Source organism: Dromaius novaehollandiae, unplaced genomic scaffold, assembly GCF_036370855.1.
Source record: "Dromaius novaehollandiae isolate bDroNov1 unplaced genomic scaffold, bDroNov1.hap1 HAP1_SCAFFOLD_255, whole genome shotgun sequence".
Lineage (NCBI taxonomy): Eukaryota > Metazoa > Chordata > Aves > Casuariiformes > Dromaiidae > Dromaius > Dromaius novaehollandiae.
The window spans coordinates 971-18,818 of NW_026991316.1; the positions used below are offsets into that span (position 1 = coordinate 971).

The 17,848-nt window shown below is 72.0% G+C and overlaps 1 protein-coding gene and 1 long non-coding RNA gene across 2 annotated transcripts; one reads left to right on the forward strand and one right to left on the reverse strand.

Moving 5' to 3' along the window:
• Positions 1-575: 575 nt before the first annotated feature.
• On the forward strand, positions 576-14,309 carry LOC135325780 (carnitine O-palmitoyltransferase 1, liver isoform-like; the record flags this gene model as incomplete). Its single annotated transcript, XM_064503778.1, has 10 exons — positions 576-1,195; positions 2,902-3,120; positions 3,722-3,827; positions 4,354-4,470; positions 5,394-5,558; positions 6,632-6,766; positions 11,576-11,728; positions 12,938-13,051; positions 13,888-13,980; positions 14,089-14,309. Coding segments are annotated over 10 exons (1,800 nt in total), but the record flags the coding sequence as incomplete, so codon positions are not given.
• A 278-nt stretch (positions 14,310-14,587) lies between these two features.
• LOC135325779 (uncharacterized) lies at positions 14,588-17,500 on the reverse strand. Its single transcript, XR_010386557.1, has 3 exons — positions 17,211-17,500; positions 16,072-16,378; positions 14,588-15,996 (listed from the first exon to the last, which is right to left on the reverse strand). It is a non-coding gene; the product is annotated as an uncharacterized LOC135325779 (long non-coding RNA).
• Positions 17,501-17,848: the final 348 nt, after the last annotated feature.

Below are 17,848 nucleotides of genomic sequence, written 5' to 3' on the forward strand. Positions count from 1 at the left end.
GGGGCCGTTTTGAGGGGGTTTGGGGGTGTTCGGGGCCGTTGCTGGGCGTTTCGGGGGCGTTTGGGGCCATTCCGGGGGTGTTTTGGGGGGGTTCGGGGGCGTTTGGGGCCGTTTTGGGGGTGTTCGGGGGCATTTGGGGCCGTTTCTGGGCGTTTTGGGGGGTTTGGGGGCCGTTTCGGGGGCATTTGGGGCCGTTTCTGGGTGTTTGGGGCCGTTTCTGGGCATTCTGGGGGCTTCTTGGGGGGTTTCGGGGGCGTTTGGGGCCGTTTCGGGGGCATTTGGGGCCGTTTGGGGGCGTTTCAGGGCCATTTCAGGGGCATTTGGGGCCATTTCGGGAGCATTTGGGGCCATTTCGGGGGCATTTTGGGGCATTTTGGGGGCGTTTGGGGCCATTTCGGGGGCATTTTGGAGCATTTGGGGCAATTTTGGGGGGTTCCGGGGCCGTTTCGGGGACATTCAGGGCCGTTTCGGGGGCGTTTGGGACCATTTGGGGCCATTTCGGGGACATTCAGGGCCGTTTCGGGGGCATTCAGGGCCGTTTGGGGCCGTTTTGGGGGCGTTTGGGGGGTGTACAGGGCCATTTGGGGCCGTTTCGGGCTGTTTCGGGGCCGTTTCGGGGGCGTTTGGGACCGTTTGGGGCCATTTTGGGGCCGTTTCGGGCCGTTTCGGGGGTGTTTGGGGGTGTTCGGGGCCGTTTCGGGGGCGTTTGGGGCCGTTCGGGGCCGTTTCGGGGGCGTTTGGGACCATTTGGGGCCATTTTCGGGCCGTTTCGGGCCGTTTCGGGGGTGTTTGGGGGCGTTCGGGGCTGTTTCGGGGCCGTTTGGGGGCGTTCGGGGCCGTTTCGGGGGCATTTGGGACCGTTTGGGGCCATTTTCGGGCCGTTTCGGGCCGTTTCGGGGGTGTTTGGGGACGTTCGGGGCCGTTTCGGGGGCGTTCGGGGCCGTTCGGGGCCGTTTGGGGGGCGTTGGGGGCCGCTGGGGGCTGACGCGGCCCCCCCAGACCGGCTGCGGCGGGCGGGGGCCGGCGGGCACGTGGTGGCGGCGCACGGGGGCCGCTTCTTCGGGGTGCCGGTGCGGCACCGCGGCCGGGCGCTGGGGCCCCGCGAGCTGCAGGCCCAGTTCCAGCGGGTGCTCGAGGACGCCGGGGCCCCTGCGGCTGGCGAGGCGGCACTGGGTGCCCTCACGGCCGGGGACAGGTGGGACCCGGGGACCCGGGGACGGGGGGGACACGGGGGGACATGGGGGACATGGGGGACATGGGGGGACATGGGGGACATGGGGGACATGGAGGGACATGGAGGGACATGGGGGGACATGGGGGACATGGGGGGACATGGGGGGACATGGAGGGACATGGGGGACATGGGGGACATGGAGGGACATGGAGGGACATGGAGGGACATGGAGGGACATGGGGGACATGGGGGACATGGAGGGACATGGAGGGACATGGAGGGACATGGGGGGACATGGAGGGACATGGGGGACATGGGGGGACATGGAGGGACATGGGGGACATGGGGGACATGGAGGGACATGGAGGGACATGGGGGACATGGGGGGACATGCGGGGACATGGAGGGACATGGGGGACATGGGGGGACATGGGGGGACATGGGGGACATGGAGGGACATGAGGGACATGGAGGGACATGGGGGGACATGAGGGACATGGGGGACATGGGGGGACATGGAGGGACATGGAGGGACATGGGGGACATGGGGGGGGGACATGGGGGGAAATGGAGGGACATGGAGGGACATGGGGGACATGGGGGGACATGGAGGGACATGGGGGACATGGGGGGACATGGGGGGACATGGAGGGACATGGAGGGACATGGAGGGACACGGGGGGACATGGGGGACATGGAGGGACATGGGGGACATGGGGGGACATGGAGGGACATGGAGGGACATGGGGGACATGGAGGGACATGGGGGGACATGGGGGGACATGGGGGACATGGAGGGACATGGGGGGACATGGGGGACATGGGGGGACATGGAGGGACATGGGGGACATGGAGGGACATGGGGGACATGGGGGACATGGGGGACATGGAGGGACATGGAGGGACATGGGGGACATGGAGGGACATGGGGGGACATGGGGGACATGAGGGACATGGGGGGACATGGGGGGACATGGGGGGACATGGGGGGACATGAGGGACATGGGGGGACATGGAGGGACATGGGGGACATGGAGGGACATGGGGGACATGGGGGGACATGGAGGGACATGGAGGGACATGGGGGACATGGAGGGACATGGGGGGACATGGGGGGACATGGGGGGACATGGGGACATGGGGGGACATGGGGGACATGGGGGACATGGGGGGACATGGAGGGACATGGGGGGACATGGAGGGACATGGAGGGACATGGGGGGACATGGGGGACATGGGGGGACATGAGGGACACGGGGGGACATGGGGGACATGGGGACATGGGGGGACATGGGGGACATGGGGGACATGGAGGGACATGGGGGGACATGGGGGGACATGGGGGGACATGAGGGACATGGAGGGACATGGAGGGACATGGAGGGACATGGAGGGACATGGGGGGACATGGGGGACATGGAGGGACATGGGGGGACATGGAGGGACATGGGGGGACATGGGGGGACATGGGGGACATGGGGGACATGGAGGGACATGGAGGGACATGGAGGGACATGGGGGACATGGGGGACATGGGGGGACATGGAGGGACATGGAGGGACATGGAGGGACATGGGGGACATGGAGGGACATGGGGGGACATGGGGGACATGGGGGACATGGGGGGGACATGGAGGGACATGGGGGACATGGGGGGACATGGGGGGACATGGGGGGGGACCTGGGGGTGCCCGGGGGTCCCTGACACCCCCCCCCCGTGTCCCCAGGGCGCCGTGGGCCCGGGCGCGGGCGCTGCTGGCGGGGGGGGGCAGCGCGGGGGCCCTGGGGACGCTGGAGGCCGCCGCCTTCGTGGTGGCCCTGGACGCGGCCCCCCCCCCCGCGCCCCCCCTGGACCCCGGCGCGGGGGGCGACGATGACGACGGTGCCCCCCCCCGGCCCCTCGACGCCTACGCCAAGGCCCTGCTGCACGGCCAGGGCCACGACAGGTCGGACCCCCCCCCCCGGGACCCCCACATCCCCCCCCGGGACCCCCATATCCCCCCCCGGGACCCCCACATCCCCCCCTGGGACCTCCTAATCCCCCCTCTGGGACCCCACAACCCCTCTGGGGACCCCCTAATCCCCCCCCAGGAGCCCCAGATCTCCCTGGGGACCCCCCAAAACCCCATTCCCCTCCCCAGGGGCCCCCAATGCCCCCCCGGGACCCCCAAATACCCTCTGGGACCCCCCATGTCCCCCCCAGGGACCCTGAACCCCCCCCCCCGGACCCCCTTGCCCCCTCTGGGACCCCCCCGAGTCTCCCCCAGGGACCCTGAACCCCCCCCAGGGACCACAAAACACTCTCTGGGACCCCCAGCCCCCCCCCCGGGGAGCCCCAAATAGCCTCTGGGACCCCCCCATGTCCCCCCCCAGGGACCCTGAACCCCCCCAGGGACCCCCATGTCCCCTCCGGGACCCCAACCCCTCCCCGGGGACCCCGCTACCCCCCCAGCGACCCCAGGGGGACCCCAAAATCCACCCTGACCGCCCCATAACGCCCCCCCCATAACGCCCCCCCCCTCCATTTTTCGCCCCCCCCCCCCCCAGGTGGTTCGATAAATCCTTCAACCTGGTGGTGTTCAGCGACGGGACGATGGGGCTCAACGTGGAGCAGTCGTGGGGCGACGTCTCGGCCGTGGGGCACCTCTGGGAGGTACCGGACGCCTGGGCCCCTGCCCCGGACACCTGGGCCCCTTCCCCGGACGCCTGGGCCCCTCCTGTCCCCCGGGGCGGGGGTCCCTCCGGCACCTGGGGGCTGCGGGGGGAGCAGCCGTGGGGTGACGGCTCGGCCGTGGGGCACCTCTGGGAGGGACCGGATGCCTGGGCCCCTGCCCCGGACGCCTGGGCCCCTCCCGTCCCCCGGGGCGGGGGTCCCTCCGGCACCTGGGGGCTGCGGGGGGAGCAGCCGTGGGGCGACGGCTCGGCCGTGGGGCACCTCTGGGAGGGACTGGACGCCTGGGCCCCTTCCCCGGACGCCTGGGCCCTTCCCCGGACGCCTGGGTCCCTTCCCTGGACACCTGGGTCCCCAGGGGGGTGGGGGAGGCTCACCCGGACGCCTGGGCCCCCTGGATGCTTGGGTCCCCGGGGGTGGGCTCACCCGGACGCCTGGGCCCCCCCGGACGCCTGGGTCCCGGGGGCAGTGGAGGGGGGGGGCCTCACCCGGACGCCTGGGCCCCCAGTACGTGCTGGCGACGGACGCGCTGGAGCTGGGCTACGAGGCGTCGGGCGACTGTCGGGGGGGGCTGGAGCCGGGGCTGCCCCCCCCCCAGCGCCTGCACTGGGACATCCCCGACGAGGTGGGGGCCACTGGGAGCAACTGGGAGCAACTGGGGCGATGGGGGGGCTGGGGATAATGGGGGAACTGGGGGCAACTGGGGGCACTGGGAGGGGCTGAGGGCAACTGGGGGCACTGGGAGGGGCTGGGGGGGGACTTGGAGTAATGCGGGGGGCTGGGGGGTAATGGAGGGACTGGGGGGAACTGGGAGCACTGGGAGGGACTGGGGAAACTGGGGGGGCTGGGGGCAATGGGGGGCTGGGGGGGCACTGGGAGGGACTGGGGGGGCTGGGACCCATTTTGGGGGTGTTTCCCCTGTTTTGGGGGCTCTTTGGCCCCGTTTGTGGGGCCTGGGAGGGGGTTGACCCCACTTTGGGGGCACTTCGACCCCGTCCGGGGCATTTTGACCTCATTTTGGGGCATTTTGACCCTGTTTGGGGCACTTTGACCCCATTTTGGGGCATTTTTGAGGCACTGACCCCATTTGGGGGCATTTCAACCACTTTTTGGGGCGTTTTGACCGTGTTTGGGGCATTTTGCCCCCATTTTGGGGCGTTTCGACCCCATTTTGGCGCGTTTCACCTCTGTTTTGGGGCGTTTCACCCCCGTTTGGGGCATTTTGACCCTATTTGGGGCACTTTGACCCCATTTGGGGGCATTTTATCAGCCTTTTGGGGCACTTTGTCCCCATTTTGGGGCACTTTGACCCCGTTTGGGTCATTTCACCTGTTTTGGGGCATTTCAACCCTATTTCGGGGCATTTCAACTCTATTTGGGGGTGTTTTGACTCCATTTTGGGGCATTTTGCCCCCATTTTGGGGCACTTCGACCCCGTTTGGGGGCATTTTAACGGCGTTTTGGGGTGTTTTGCCCCCCTTTTCGCGGCGTCGCGCCCCGTCCGGGGGGGTCGTGACCCTCCCGGGGGGGTTTCTCGGGGGGGGGCAGTGCCAGGCGGCGGCGGCGGGGGCCCTGCGTGCCGCCCGGGCGCTGGCGGCCGACGTGGAGCTGCACGTGAGCCTGGCGGGAGCCTTCGGCCCGGCGCTGCCCCGGCGCCTGCGCTGCTGCCCCGACGCCCTGCTGCACCTCGGCCTCCAGCTCGCCCACAGCCGCGTGAGCCAAAACCCCCGCGATTTCCCCCCAAACACCTGCGATTCCCCCCAAAACGCGGCCCCGGGACCCCCCCAGGGCTGGCCCACAGCCGCGTGAGCCAAAACCCCCGCGATCTGCCCCAAAACGCGGCCCCGGGACCCCCCCGGGGCTGCCACACAGCCGCGTGAGCCAAAACCCCCGTGATTCCCCCCAAAACCCCCGCGATTCCCCCCAAAACGCGGCCCTGGGACCCCCTGGGGCTGGCCCACAGCCGCGTGAGCCAAAACCCCCGCGATCTGCCCCAAAACCCCCGCGATTCACCCCAAAATGCAGCCCTGGGACCCCCCCGGGGCTGGCCCACAGCCGCGTGAGCCAAAACCCCCGCGATTCCCCCCAAAATCTGCCCCCGGGACCCCCCCGGGGCTGGCCCACAGCCACGTGAGCCAAAACCCCCGCGATTCCCCCCAAAACCCCCGCGATACCCCCCAAAACGCGGCCCCGGGACCCCCCCGGGGCTGCCACACAGCCGCGTGAGCCAAACCCCCCCCAATTCCCCCCAAAACCCCCGCGATTCCCCCCAAAACGCGGCCCTGGGACCCCCCGGGGCTGGCCCACAGCCGCGTGAGCCAAAACCCCCGCGATTCTCCCCAAAATCCCTTCAGTTGGCCCCAAAACCTCCCCAAGGGCCCCAAAATGTCCCGAATCGGCCCCAAACGCCCCCCTGCGACCCTGGGCCCCGCCAGCCCCGCCCCCTCTCTGCTGACCACGCCCCCTGACCACGCCCCCACCCCTGACCACGCCCCCAGGAGCAGAGGGGGCTGGGCCTGGCCTGGGAGGCCTGGTCTGACCCCGCCCCTTGCTGCTGGCCCCGCCCCCTGGCCCCTAGCCCCGCCCCTGGAACCCTGGCCCCACCCCCTAACACTGGTCCCGCCCCAAGAGCCCTGACCCCGCCCCCTGACTGCTGGTCCCGCCCCTGGAGCCCTGGCCCCGCCCCCTGATTCATGACCCCGCCCCTGGAGCTCTGCCCCGTCCCTGAGCCCTAGCCCCGCCCCCTGGAGCCCTGGCCCCGCCCCCTGACGCGGCCCCGCCCCCAGGACCGGGGGGGCCTGTGCCTGGCGTACGAGGCGGCGCCGGGGGGGCTCTTCGCCGAGGGGGGGACGGAGGCCGTGGGGGGCTGCAGCGCCGAGGCGGCTGCCTTCATCCGCGCCATGGGGGACCCCGAGGCCACGGTGAGGGGGGCGGGGGGGCGGGGGGGACATGGGGGGACATGGAGGGACATGGGGGACATGGAGGGACATGGGGGACATGGGGGACATGGGGGACATGGGGGGACATGGAGGGACATGGAGGGACATGGGGGACATGGAGGGACATGGGGGGACATGGGGGGACATGGGGGACATGGGGGGACATGGAGGGACATGGGGGACATGGAGGGACATGGAGGGACATGGGGGGACATGGGGGACATGGAGGGACATGGAGGGACATGGGGGGACATGGGGGACATGGAGGGACATGGGGGAACATGGGGGGACATGGAGGGACATGGAGGGACATGGAGGGACATGGGGGACATGGGGGACATGGAGGGACATGGAGGGACATGGGGGGACATGGGGGACATGGAGGGACATGGAGGGACATGGAGGGACATGGAGGGACATGGGGGACATGGGGGGACATGGAGGGACATGGAGGGACATGGGGGACATGGAGGGACATGGGGGACATGGGGGGACATGGAGGGACATGGGGGGACATGGGGGGACATGGGGGACATGGAGGGACATGGGGGACATGGGGGGACATGGGGGGACATGGAGGGACATGGGGGACATGGGGGGACATGGAGGGACATGGGGGGACATGGGGGACATGGAGGGACATGGAGGGACATGGAGGGACATGGGGGACATGGGGGGACATGGAGGGACATGGGACATGGGGGGACATGGGGGGACATGGAGGGACATGGGGGGACATGGGGGACATGGGGGACATGGAGGGACATGGAGGACATGGAGGGACATGGGGGGACATGGGGGGACATGGGGGACATGGGGGACATGGAGGGACATGGGGGACATGGGGGACATGGAGGGACATGGGGGACATGGACATGGAGGGACATGAGGGGACATGGGGGGACATGGGGGACATGGGGGGACATGGAGGGACATGGGGGGACATGGGGGGACATGAGGGGACATGGGGGACATGGAGGGACATGAGGGGACATGGGGGGACATGGAGGGACATGGGGGACATGGGGGGACATGGAGGGACATGGGGGACATGGGGGGACATGGGGGGAAATGGGGGGACATGGGGGACATGGAGGGACATGGAGGGACATGGAGGGACATGGGGGGACATGGGGGACATGGAGGGACATGGGGGGACATGGGGGACATGGGGGGACATGGAGGGACATGGGGGACATGGGGGACATGGAGGGACATGGAGGGACATGGGGGACATGGAGGGACATGGGGGGACATGGGGGGACATGGGGGACATGGAGGGACATGGGGGACATGGGGGACATGGAGGGACATGGAGGGACATGGGGGACATGGGGGGACATGGAGGGACATGAGGGACATGGGGGGACATGGGGGACATGGGGGGACATGGAGGGACATGGAGGGACATGGGGGGACATGAGGGGACATGGGGGGACATGGAGGGACATGGGGGACATGGGGGGACATGGAGGGACATGGGGGACATGGGGGGACATGGGGGGAAATGGGGGGACATGGGGGACATGGAGGGACATGGAGGGACATGGGGGGACATGGGGGGACATGGAGGGACATGGGGGGACATGGGGGGACATGGAGGGACATGGGGGGACATGGGGGGACATGAGGGGACATGGGGGGACATGGGGGGACATGGAGGGACATGGAGGGACATGGGGGGACATGGAGGGACATGGAGGGACATGGGGGACATGGAGGGACATGGAGGGACATGGGGGGACATGGGGGGACATGGAGGGACATGGAGGGACATGGAGGGACATGGGGGGACATGAGGGGACATGGGGGGACATGGGGGGACATGGAGGGACATGGAGGGACATGGGGGGACATGGAGGGACATGGAGGGACATGGGGGACATGGGGGACATGGAGGGACATGGAGGGACATGGGGGGACATGGGGGACATGGAGGGACATGGAGGGACATGGGGGACATGGAGGGACATGGGGGACATGTGGGGACATGGAGGGACATGGGGGGACATGGGGGGACATGGGGGGACATGGGGGACATGGAGGGACATGGGGACATGGGGGACATGGGGGGACATGGGGGGACATGGGGGGACATGGAGGGACATGGGGGACATGGGGGACATGGAGGGACATGGAGGGACATGGGGGACATGGAGGGACATGGGGGGACATGGGGGGACATGGGGGACATGGGGGACATGGAGGGACATGGGGGACATGGGGGGACATGGAGGGACATGAGGGACATGGGGGACATGGGGGGACATGGAGGGACATGGGGGGACATGGGGGGACATGAGGGGACATGGGGGACATGGAGGGACATGAGGGGACATGGGGGGACATGGGGGGACATGGAGGGACATGGGGGGACATGGGGGGACATGGGGGGACATGAGGGGACATGGAGGGACATGGGGGGACATGGGGGGACATGGGGGACATGGAGGGACATGGAGGGACATGGAGGGACATGGGGGGACATGGGGGGACATGAGGGGACATGGGGGACATGGGGGGACATGGAGGGACATGGAGGGACATGGGGGACATGGAGGGACATGGGGGGACATGGAGGGACATGGGGGGACATGAGGGGACATGGGGGACATGGGGGGACATGGGGGACATGGAGGGACATGGGGGGACATGAGGGGACATGGGGGACATGGGGGGACATGGAGGGACATGGGGGGACATGGGGGACATGGGGGACATGGAGGGACATGGGGGACATGGGGGGACATGGAGGGACATGGGGGACATGGGGGACATGGAGGGACATGGAGGGACATGGGGGAACATGGGGGACATGGAGGGACATGGGGGGACATGGGGGAACATGGGGGGACATGGGGGACATGGAGGGACATGGGGGACATGGGGGGACATGGAGGGACATGGGGGGACATGGAGGGACATGGGGGACATGGGGGGACATGGAGGGACATGGGGGACATGGAGGGACACGGGGACATGGAGGGACATGGAGGGACATGGAGGGACATGGGGGAACATGGGGGGACATGGGGGACATGGAGGGACATGGGGGACATGGGGGGACATGGGGGACATGGAGGGACATGGGGGGACATGGGGGACATGGGGGGACATGGAGGGACATGGGGGGACATGGGGCGGCGGGGGGGACATGGGGGACATGGAGGGACATGGGGGACATGGAGGGACATGGGGGGACATGGAGGGACATGGGGGACATGGGGGGACATGGAGGGACATGAGGGACATGGAGGGACATGGGACATGGGGGACATGGAGGGACATGGGGGGACATGGAGGGACATGGGGGGACATGGAGGGACATGGAGGGACATGGGGGGACATGGGGGGACATGGGGGACATGAGGGGACATGGGGGACATGGGGGACATTGGGGGACATGGAGGGACATGGGGGACATGGAGGGACATGGGGGGACATGGAGGGACATGGAGGGACATGGGGGGACATGGGGGACATGGGGGGACATGGAGGGACATGGGGGACATGGGGGACATGGAGGGACATGGAGGGACATGGAGGGACATGGAGGGACACGGGGGACATGGAGGGACATGGAGGGACATGGGGGACATGAGGGACATGGAGGGACATGGAGGGACATGGGGGACATGGGGGGACATGGAGGGACATGGAGGGACATGGGGGACATGGAGGGACATGGGGGACATGGGGGACATGGGGGGACATGGAGGGACACGGGGGACATGAGGGACATGGAGGGACATGGAGGGACATGGAGGGACATGGGGGGACACGGGGGACATGGAGGGACATGGAGGGACATGGGGGACATGGAGGGACATGGAGGGACATGGAGGGACATGGGGGGACATGGGGGACATGAGGGACATGGAGGGACATGGGACATGGGGGGACATGGGGGACATGGGGGGACATGGGGGACATGGAGGGACATGGAGGGACATGGGGGGACATGGGGGACATGGAGGGACATGGAGGGACATGGAGGGACATGGAGGGACATGGGGGGACATGGGGGACATGGGGGACATGGAGGGACATGGAGGGACATGGAGGGACATGGAGGGACATGGGGGACATGGAGGGACATGGGGGGACATGGAGGGACATGGGGGGACATGGAGGGACATGGGGGACATGGAGGGACATGGAGGGACATGGGGGGACATGGAGGGACATGGGGGACATGGAGGGACATGGGGGACATGGGGGACATGGAGGGACATGGAGGGACATGGGGGACATGGAGGGACATGGGGGGACATGGAGGGACATGGGGGGACATGGAGGGACATGGGGGGACATGGAGGGACATGGGGGACATGGGGGACATGGAGGGACATGGAGGGACATGGAGGGACATGGGGGACATGGAGGGACATGGGGGACATGGAGGGACATGGGGGGACATGGAGGGACATGGGGGACATGGAGGGACATGGAGGGACATGGGGGGACATGGAGGGACATGGAGGGACATGGGGGACATGGGGGGACATGGGGGACATGGAGGGACATGGGGGACATGGGGGACATGGAGGGACATGGAGGGACATGGGGGGACATGGGGGGACATGGAGGGACATGGGGGGACATGGGGGGACATGGGGGACATGGGGGACATGGAGGGACATCGAGACACGGGGGACATGGAGGGACATGGGGGACATGGGGGGACATGGGGGGACACGGGGGGACATGGAGGGACATGGGGGACATGGGGGGACATGGGGGACATGGGGGGTGACACGGGGGGTGACACGGGGTGACGGTGTCCCGCAGGTGGGGCGGCGCCGGGCCCTGCTGCGGGCGGCGGCCTCGCGCCAGGCGGAGCTGCGGCGGGCGGCCATGACGGGGGCGGGGCCCCACCGCCACCTCTTTGCCCTGGCATTGGCCGGGCAGCTCCTGGGGCTCCGCCCCCCCTTCCTCTGCCAGGTGGGCGGGGCCGCCGCGGGGGGCGGGGCCGGGAGCCGCGGGGCGGGGCCTGGCAGCGGGGGGCGGGGCTGACCCTGGTGGCGTGCTTGACGTGGGGGGCGTGGCTCATGGTGGGCGGGGCTGATGTGGGGGGCGTGTCCAGCGGCTGGGGGCGGGGCTGACCCTGTTGGGCGGGGCTGACGCAGGGGGCGGGGCTGATGGAGGAGGGCTGATGCGGGGGGCGTGGCTGACCCTGGGGGGCGTGGCTGAAGCAGGGGGCGTGGCCGGGGCAGTGGGGGCGTGACAGGGGGCGTGGCCGGTGGTGGGGGGCGTGGCTGAACCGGGGGCGTGTCCGGGGGCGGGGCAGGCACTGGCGCTGCCCTGGGGGCTGGCAGTGGGGGGCGTGGCCGGCGGCGGGGGGCGTGGCTCCCCCTTGGGGGCGTGGCTGCCCTTGGGGGCGTGGCTGACCCTTGGGGGCGTGTCCGGGGGCGGGGCAGGCGCTGGCGCTGCCCTGGGGGCTGGCAGTGGGGGGCGTGGCCGGCGGCGGGGGGGCGTGGCTCCCCCTTGGGGGCGTGGCTGCCCTTGGGGGGCGTGGCTGACCCTTGGGGGCGTGTCCGGGGGCGGGGCAGGCGCTGGCGCTGCCCTGGGGGCTGGCAGTGGGGGGCGTGGCCGGCGGCGGCGGGGGCGTGGCTCCCCCTTGGGGGCGTGGCTGCCCTTGGGGGGCGTGGCTGACCCTTGGGGGCGTGTCCGGGGGCGGGGCAGGCGCTGGCGCTGCCCTGGGGGCTGGCGGTGGGGGGCGTGGCCGGCGGCGGGGGGCGTGGCTGACCCTTGGGGGCGTGGCTGACCCTTGGGGGCGTGTCCGGGGGCGGGGCAGGCGCTGGCGCTGCCCTGGGGGCTGGCAGTGGGGGGCGTGGCCGGCGGCGGGGGGGCGTGGCTCCCCCTTGGGGGCGTGGCTGCCCTTGGGGGGCGTGGCTGACCCTTGGGGGCGTGTCCGGGGGCGGGGCAGGCGCTGGCGCTGCCCTGGGGGCTGGTGGTGGGGGGCGTGGCCGGCGGCGGGGGGCGTGGCTGACCCTTGGGGGCGTGGCTGACCCTTGGGGGCGTGTCCGGGGGCGGGGCAGGCGCTGGCGCTGCCCTGGGGCCTGGCAGTGGGGGGCGTGGCCGGCGGCGGGGGGCGTGGCTGACCCTTGGGGGCGTGGCTGACCCTTGGGGGCGTGTCCGGGGGCGGGGCAGGCGCTGGCGCTGCCCTGGGGGCTGGCGGTGGGGCAGACGCCGCTGCAGCAGCTGGGGCTCCTGGACCCGCGGCGGCACCCGGAGCTGCTCCCGGCCGGCGGCGGCTTCGGGCCGGTGCGACGGGGGCCCCGGGGGGGCGGGGGGGGACTGGGACCCCCGGGGGGGGCGTGAGACCTCCGGGTGGGGGGGGGACACTGGGACCCGGGGGGTGCTGAGACCCCCGGGAGAAACCCGGGCCCCCCGGGGTGGACACTAGGACCCAGGGGAGGAACCTGGGGCCCCTGGGGGGACACATTAGGACCCAGGGGGTGCCTGGACCCCTGGGGGGGGAGACCTGGGCCCCCCAGGGCGGACACTAGGACCCCGGGGGCGCCTGGGACCTGAGCCCACCAGGGGGGACACTGGGACCCAGGGGGAGACCTGGGACCCGGGGGAGGCACCTAGGACCCCTCCCGGGGGGGACACTAGGACCCGGGGGGCGCCTGGCACCTCTGAGGGGGAGAACCTGGGACCCCCGGGGGGACACTAGGACCCAGGGGGAGACCTGGGACCCGGGGGAAGCACCTGGGCCCCCCCAGGGAGGACACTAGGACCCGGGGGGCGCCTGGGATCCCCAGAGTGCGACTGGGGTCCCCGGGGGGGGGGTGGACACTAGGACCTGGGGGGCGCCTGGGACCCCCAGGGGGGACACTAGGACCCAGGGGGTGCCTGGGGCCCCTGGGGGGGAACCTGGGACCCCCGGGGGGACACTAGGACCCGGGGGGCCCCTGGGACCCCCGGGGGGGGGACACTGGGACCCCTGGGATGGGGGGGGGGCTCTGGGACCCCGGGGGGGGGCACAACTGGGTGCCCTGGGTGGGGGGGGCAGCTCCCGGACGCCTGGGCCCCCCTGGGTGACGGGGTGGGGGGGGCGGGGGGCGGCTCCCGGACGCCTGGGCCCCCCCCGGCAGCCGGCGGACGACGGCTACGGGGTGTCGTGGGCGCCGGCGGGCGACGCCGCCTTCGTCTTCCACGTGTGCTGCAAGGCCTCCTGCCCCGAGACGGTGAGCGCGGGGCGGGGGGGGTCCCTGGGCCCCCCCCAAACAACCCCCCCCCCAAAACTGGGCCAAAAGGGGCTGAAACGGCCCCAAACGGGTGTCCCCCCCCCCCAGGACGCCCGCCGCTTCGCCGGCCACATCCGCGCGGCCCTGCGGGAGCTGCGGGAGCTGCTGGAGGGGGGCGACGGGTGACGGGGGGGGGGGCGAGGATGGGACCCCCCCCCCCGCTGCGACACCCCCCCCCCGCGACACCCCCCCGGGGGGGGTGAAGACGATGACGAGGAGGAGGAGGATGGTGACGATGACGACAATAAAGCGCCGGGTGCTGCTGGGCGGCCGCAGAGTCTGCGCCTCGCTCCGGGGGGGGCCCGGGGGGGGCTCGGGGGGTCCCCAGGGGGATATTGGGGGTCTCGGGGGGGGTTCCTGGGGGTTTTGGGGGTCCCTAGGAGGTCTGGGGGGTCACCGGGGGTTATTGGGGGTCTCGGGGGGTTCTTGGGGGTCTGGGGGGGTCCCAGGGGGCTATTCGGGTCAATAGCCCCCCCCAACACGGCCCCATGGCCCCCCCACGCTGCCCCACAGCTCCCTGCCCCGCCCCACGGCACGGAGCACCCTGTGGCCCAGCAGCCGCCTTTATTCTCCGGGAGCCTTGAGGGGCCCAGGTGTCCGGGGGGGCCCAGGCGTCCGGGGCTACGGTGGCTCCAGGGTGGCGTGGGCGGCCTGGCGCAGGCGTCCGGGGGGCCCAGGCGTCCGGGGGGCCCAGGCGTCCGGGGCTACGGTGGCTCGAGGGCGGCGTGGGCGGCGCTGGTGGCTCCCAGGTGTCCAGGGGGCTCAGGCGTCCGGTGGGCCCAGGCATCCGGGGCTACGGTGGCTCGAGGGCGGCGCGGGCGGCGTGGGAGGCTCCCAGGTGTCCGGGGGGGCCCAGGCGTCCGGGGGGCCCAGGCGTCCGGGGCTACGGTGGCTCGAGGGCGGCGAGGGCAGCTCCCAGGTGTCCGGGGGGGCCCAGGCGTCCGGGGGGCCCAGGCGTCCGGGGCTACGGCGGCTCGAGGGCGGTGAGGGCGGCGCGGGCGGCCTGGCGCAGGCATCCGGGGGGCCCAGGCGTCCAGGGGGCCCAGGCGTCCGGGGCTACGGCGGCTCGAGGGCGGCAAGGGCGGCGCGGGCGGCTCCCAGGTGTCCGGGGGGGCCCAGGCGTCCGGGGGGCCCAGGCGTCCGGGGCTACGGTGGCTCGAGGGCGGCGAGGGCAGCTCCCAGGTGTCCGGGGGGGCCCAGGCGTCCGGGGGGCCCAGGCGTCCGGGGCTACGGCGGCTCGAGGGCGGTGAGGGCGGCGCGGGCGGCCTGGCGCAGGCATCCGGGGGGCCCAGGCGTCCAGGGGGCCCAGGCGTCCGGGGCTACGGCGGCTCGAGGGCGGCAAGGGCGGCGCGGGCGGCTCCCAGGTGTCCGGGGGGGCCCAGGCGTCCGGGGGGCCCAGGCGTCCGGGGCTACGGTGGCTCGAGGGCGGCGAGGGCAGCTCCCAGGTGTCCGGGGGGGCCCAGGCGTCCGGGGGGCCCAGGCGTCCGGGGCTACGGCGGCTCGAGGGCGGTGAGGGCGGCGCGGGCGGCCTGGCGCAGGCATCCGGGGGGCCCAGGCGTCCAGGGGGCCCAGGCGTCCGGGGCTACGGCGGCTCGAGGGCGGCAAGGGCGGCGCGGGCGGCTCCCAGGTGTCCGGGGGGGCCCAGGCGTCCGGGGGGCCCAGGCGTCCGGGGCTACGGTGGCTCGAGGGCGGCGCGGGCGGCTCCCAGGTGTCCGGGGGGCCCAGGCGTCCGGGGGGCCCAGGCGTCCGGGGCTACGGCGGCTCGAGGGCGGCGCGGGCGGCTCCCAGGTGTCCGGGGGGGCCCAGGCGTCCGGGGGGCCCAGGCGTCCGGGGCTACGGTGGCTCCAGGGCGGCGAGGGCGGCGCGGGCGGCCTGGCGCAGGTGTCCGGGGGGGCCCAGGCGTCCGGGGGGCCCAGGCGTCCGGGGCTACGGTGGCTCGAGGGCGGCGAGGGCGGCCTGGCGCAGGTGTCCGGGGGGGCCCAGGCGTCCGGGGGGCCCAGGCGTCCGGGGCTATGGTGGCTCCAGGGCGGCGCGGGCGGCTCCCAGGTGTCCGGGGGGCCCAGGCGTCCGGGGGGCCCAGGCGTCCGGGGCTACGGCGGCTCGAGGGCGGCGCGGGCGGCTCCCAGGTGTCCGGGGGGGCCCAGGCGTCCGGGGGGCCCAGGCGTCCGGGGCTACGGTGGCTCCAGGGCGGCGAGGGCGGCGCGGGCGGCCTGGCGCAGGCGCTGCCGGGGCCCCGGCGGCAGCAGCAGCAGCAGCAGCAGGGGGGGGCACAGCAGGGCGCAGGCCGCGTGCGACCCCCGGGCCGCGTAGCACAGCCGGGCCGCCCCCCCGGGGGGGGCTGCGGGGCGGGGGGGGCGCCCTGAGGCTCGGCTGCCCCCCCGGCACCCGACTGCCCCCCCCGGCACCCTATTACCCCCCCCCAGCACCCAGCTGCCCCCCCCAGGCAGGTAACTGCCCCCCCAGCACCCAGCTGCCCCCCCCAGCACCCAACTGCCCCCCCCAGCACCCAGCTGCCCCCCCCAGGCCCATAACTGCCCCCCCCAGCACCCAGCTGCCCCCCCCGGCACCCAATTGCCCCCCAGGCCCATAACTCCCCCCCCAGCGCCCAACTGCCCCCTCCAACACCCAACGCCCCCCCCAGCACCCAGCTGCCCCCCCCGGCACCCAATTGCCCCCCCCAGCACCCAGCTGACCCCCCAGGCCCATAACTGCCCCCCCCAGCACCCAGCTGCCCCTCCAAGCCCATAACTGCCCCCCCCCAGCACCCAGCTGCCCCCCCTGGCACCCAATTGCCCCCCCGGGCCCATAACTGCCCCCCCCAGCACCCAGCTGCCCACCCCGGCACCCAGCTGCCCCCCCCCAGCACCCAGCTGCCCCCCCAGGCCCATAACTGCCCCCCCCAGCACCCAGCTGCCCCCCCCGGCACCCAATTGCCCCCCCCGCGACCCCATTTGCCCCCCCCACACCCAGCTGCCCCCCCCGGCACCCAATTACCCCTCCCGCCACCCCATTTGCCCCCCCCAGACCCCATTTCCCCCCCCAGGCCCCCATTTCCCCCCCCCAGCCCCTGTTTGGCCCCCCCAGGCGCCTGTTCCCCCCCCCAGGTCCAGGTTGCCCCCCCCAAGGACCCCATTTGCCCCCCCGGCCCCTATTTGCCCCCCCCCGCTCACCTGGGCCCCCCCCGGGGGGGGGGAAGTAGCGGGGGGCCACCAGGGCATAGAAGCGGCGCAGGGCGGCCCCGCGGCGCCGGGGGGGCAGCAGCCCCTCTGGGGGGGCAACGGGGGGGCTGGGGGAGTACTGGGAGGGACTGGGAGGGACTGGGAGCACTGGGGGGGGGCAGCAGCCCCTCTGGGGGGGCAACGGGGGGGCTGGGGGAGCACTGGGAGGGACTGGGAGGAACTGGGAGGGACTGGGAGCACTGGGGGGGGCAGCAGCCCCGCTGGGGGGGCAACGGGGGGGCTGGGGGAGTACTGGGAGGGACTGGGAGGAACTGGGAGCACTGGGGGGGGGCAGCAGCCCCTCTGGGGGGGCAACGGGGGGGCTGGGGGAGTACTGGGAGGGACTGGGAGGGACTGGGAGCACTGGGGGGGGGCAGCAGCCCCTCTGGGGGGGCAACGGGGGGGCTGGGGGAGCACTGGGAGGGACTGGGAGGAACTGGGAGGGACTGGGAGCACTGGGGGGGGCAGCAGCCCCGCTGGGGGGGCAACGGGGGGGCTGGGGGAGCACTGCGAGGAACTGGGAGGAACTGGGAGGGACTGGGAGCACTGGGGGGGGCAGCAGCCCCTCTGGGGGGGCAACGGGGGGGCTG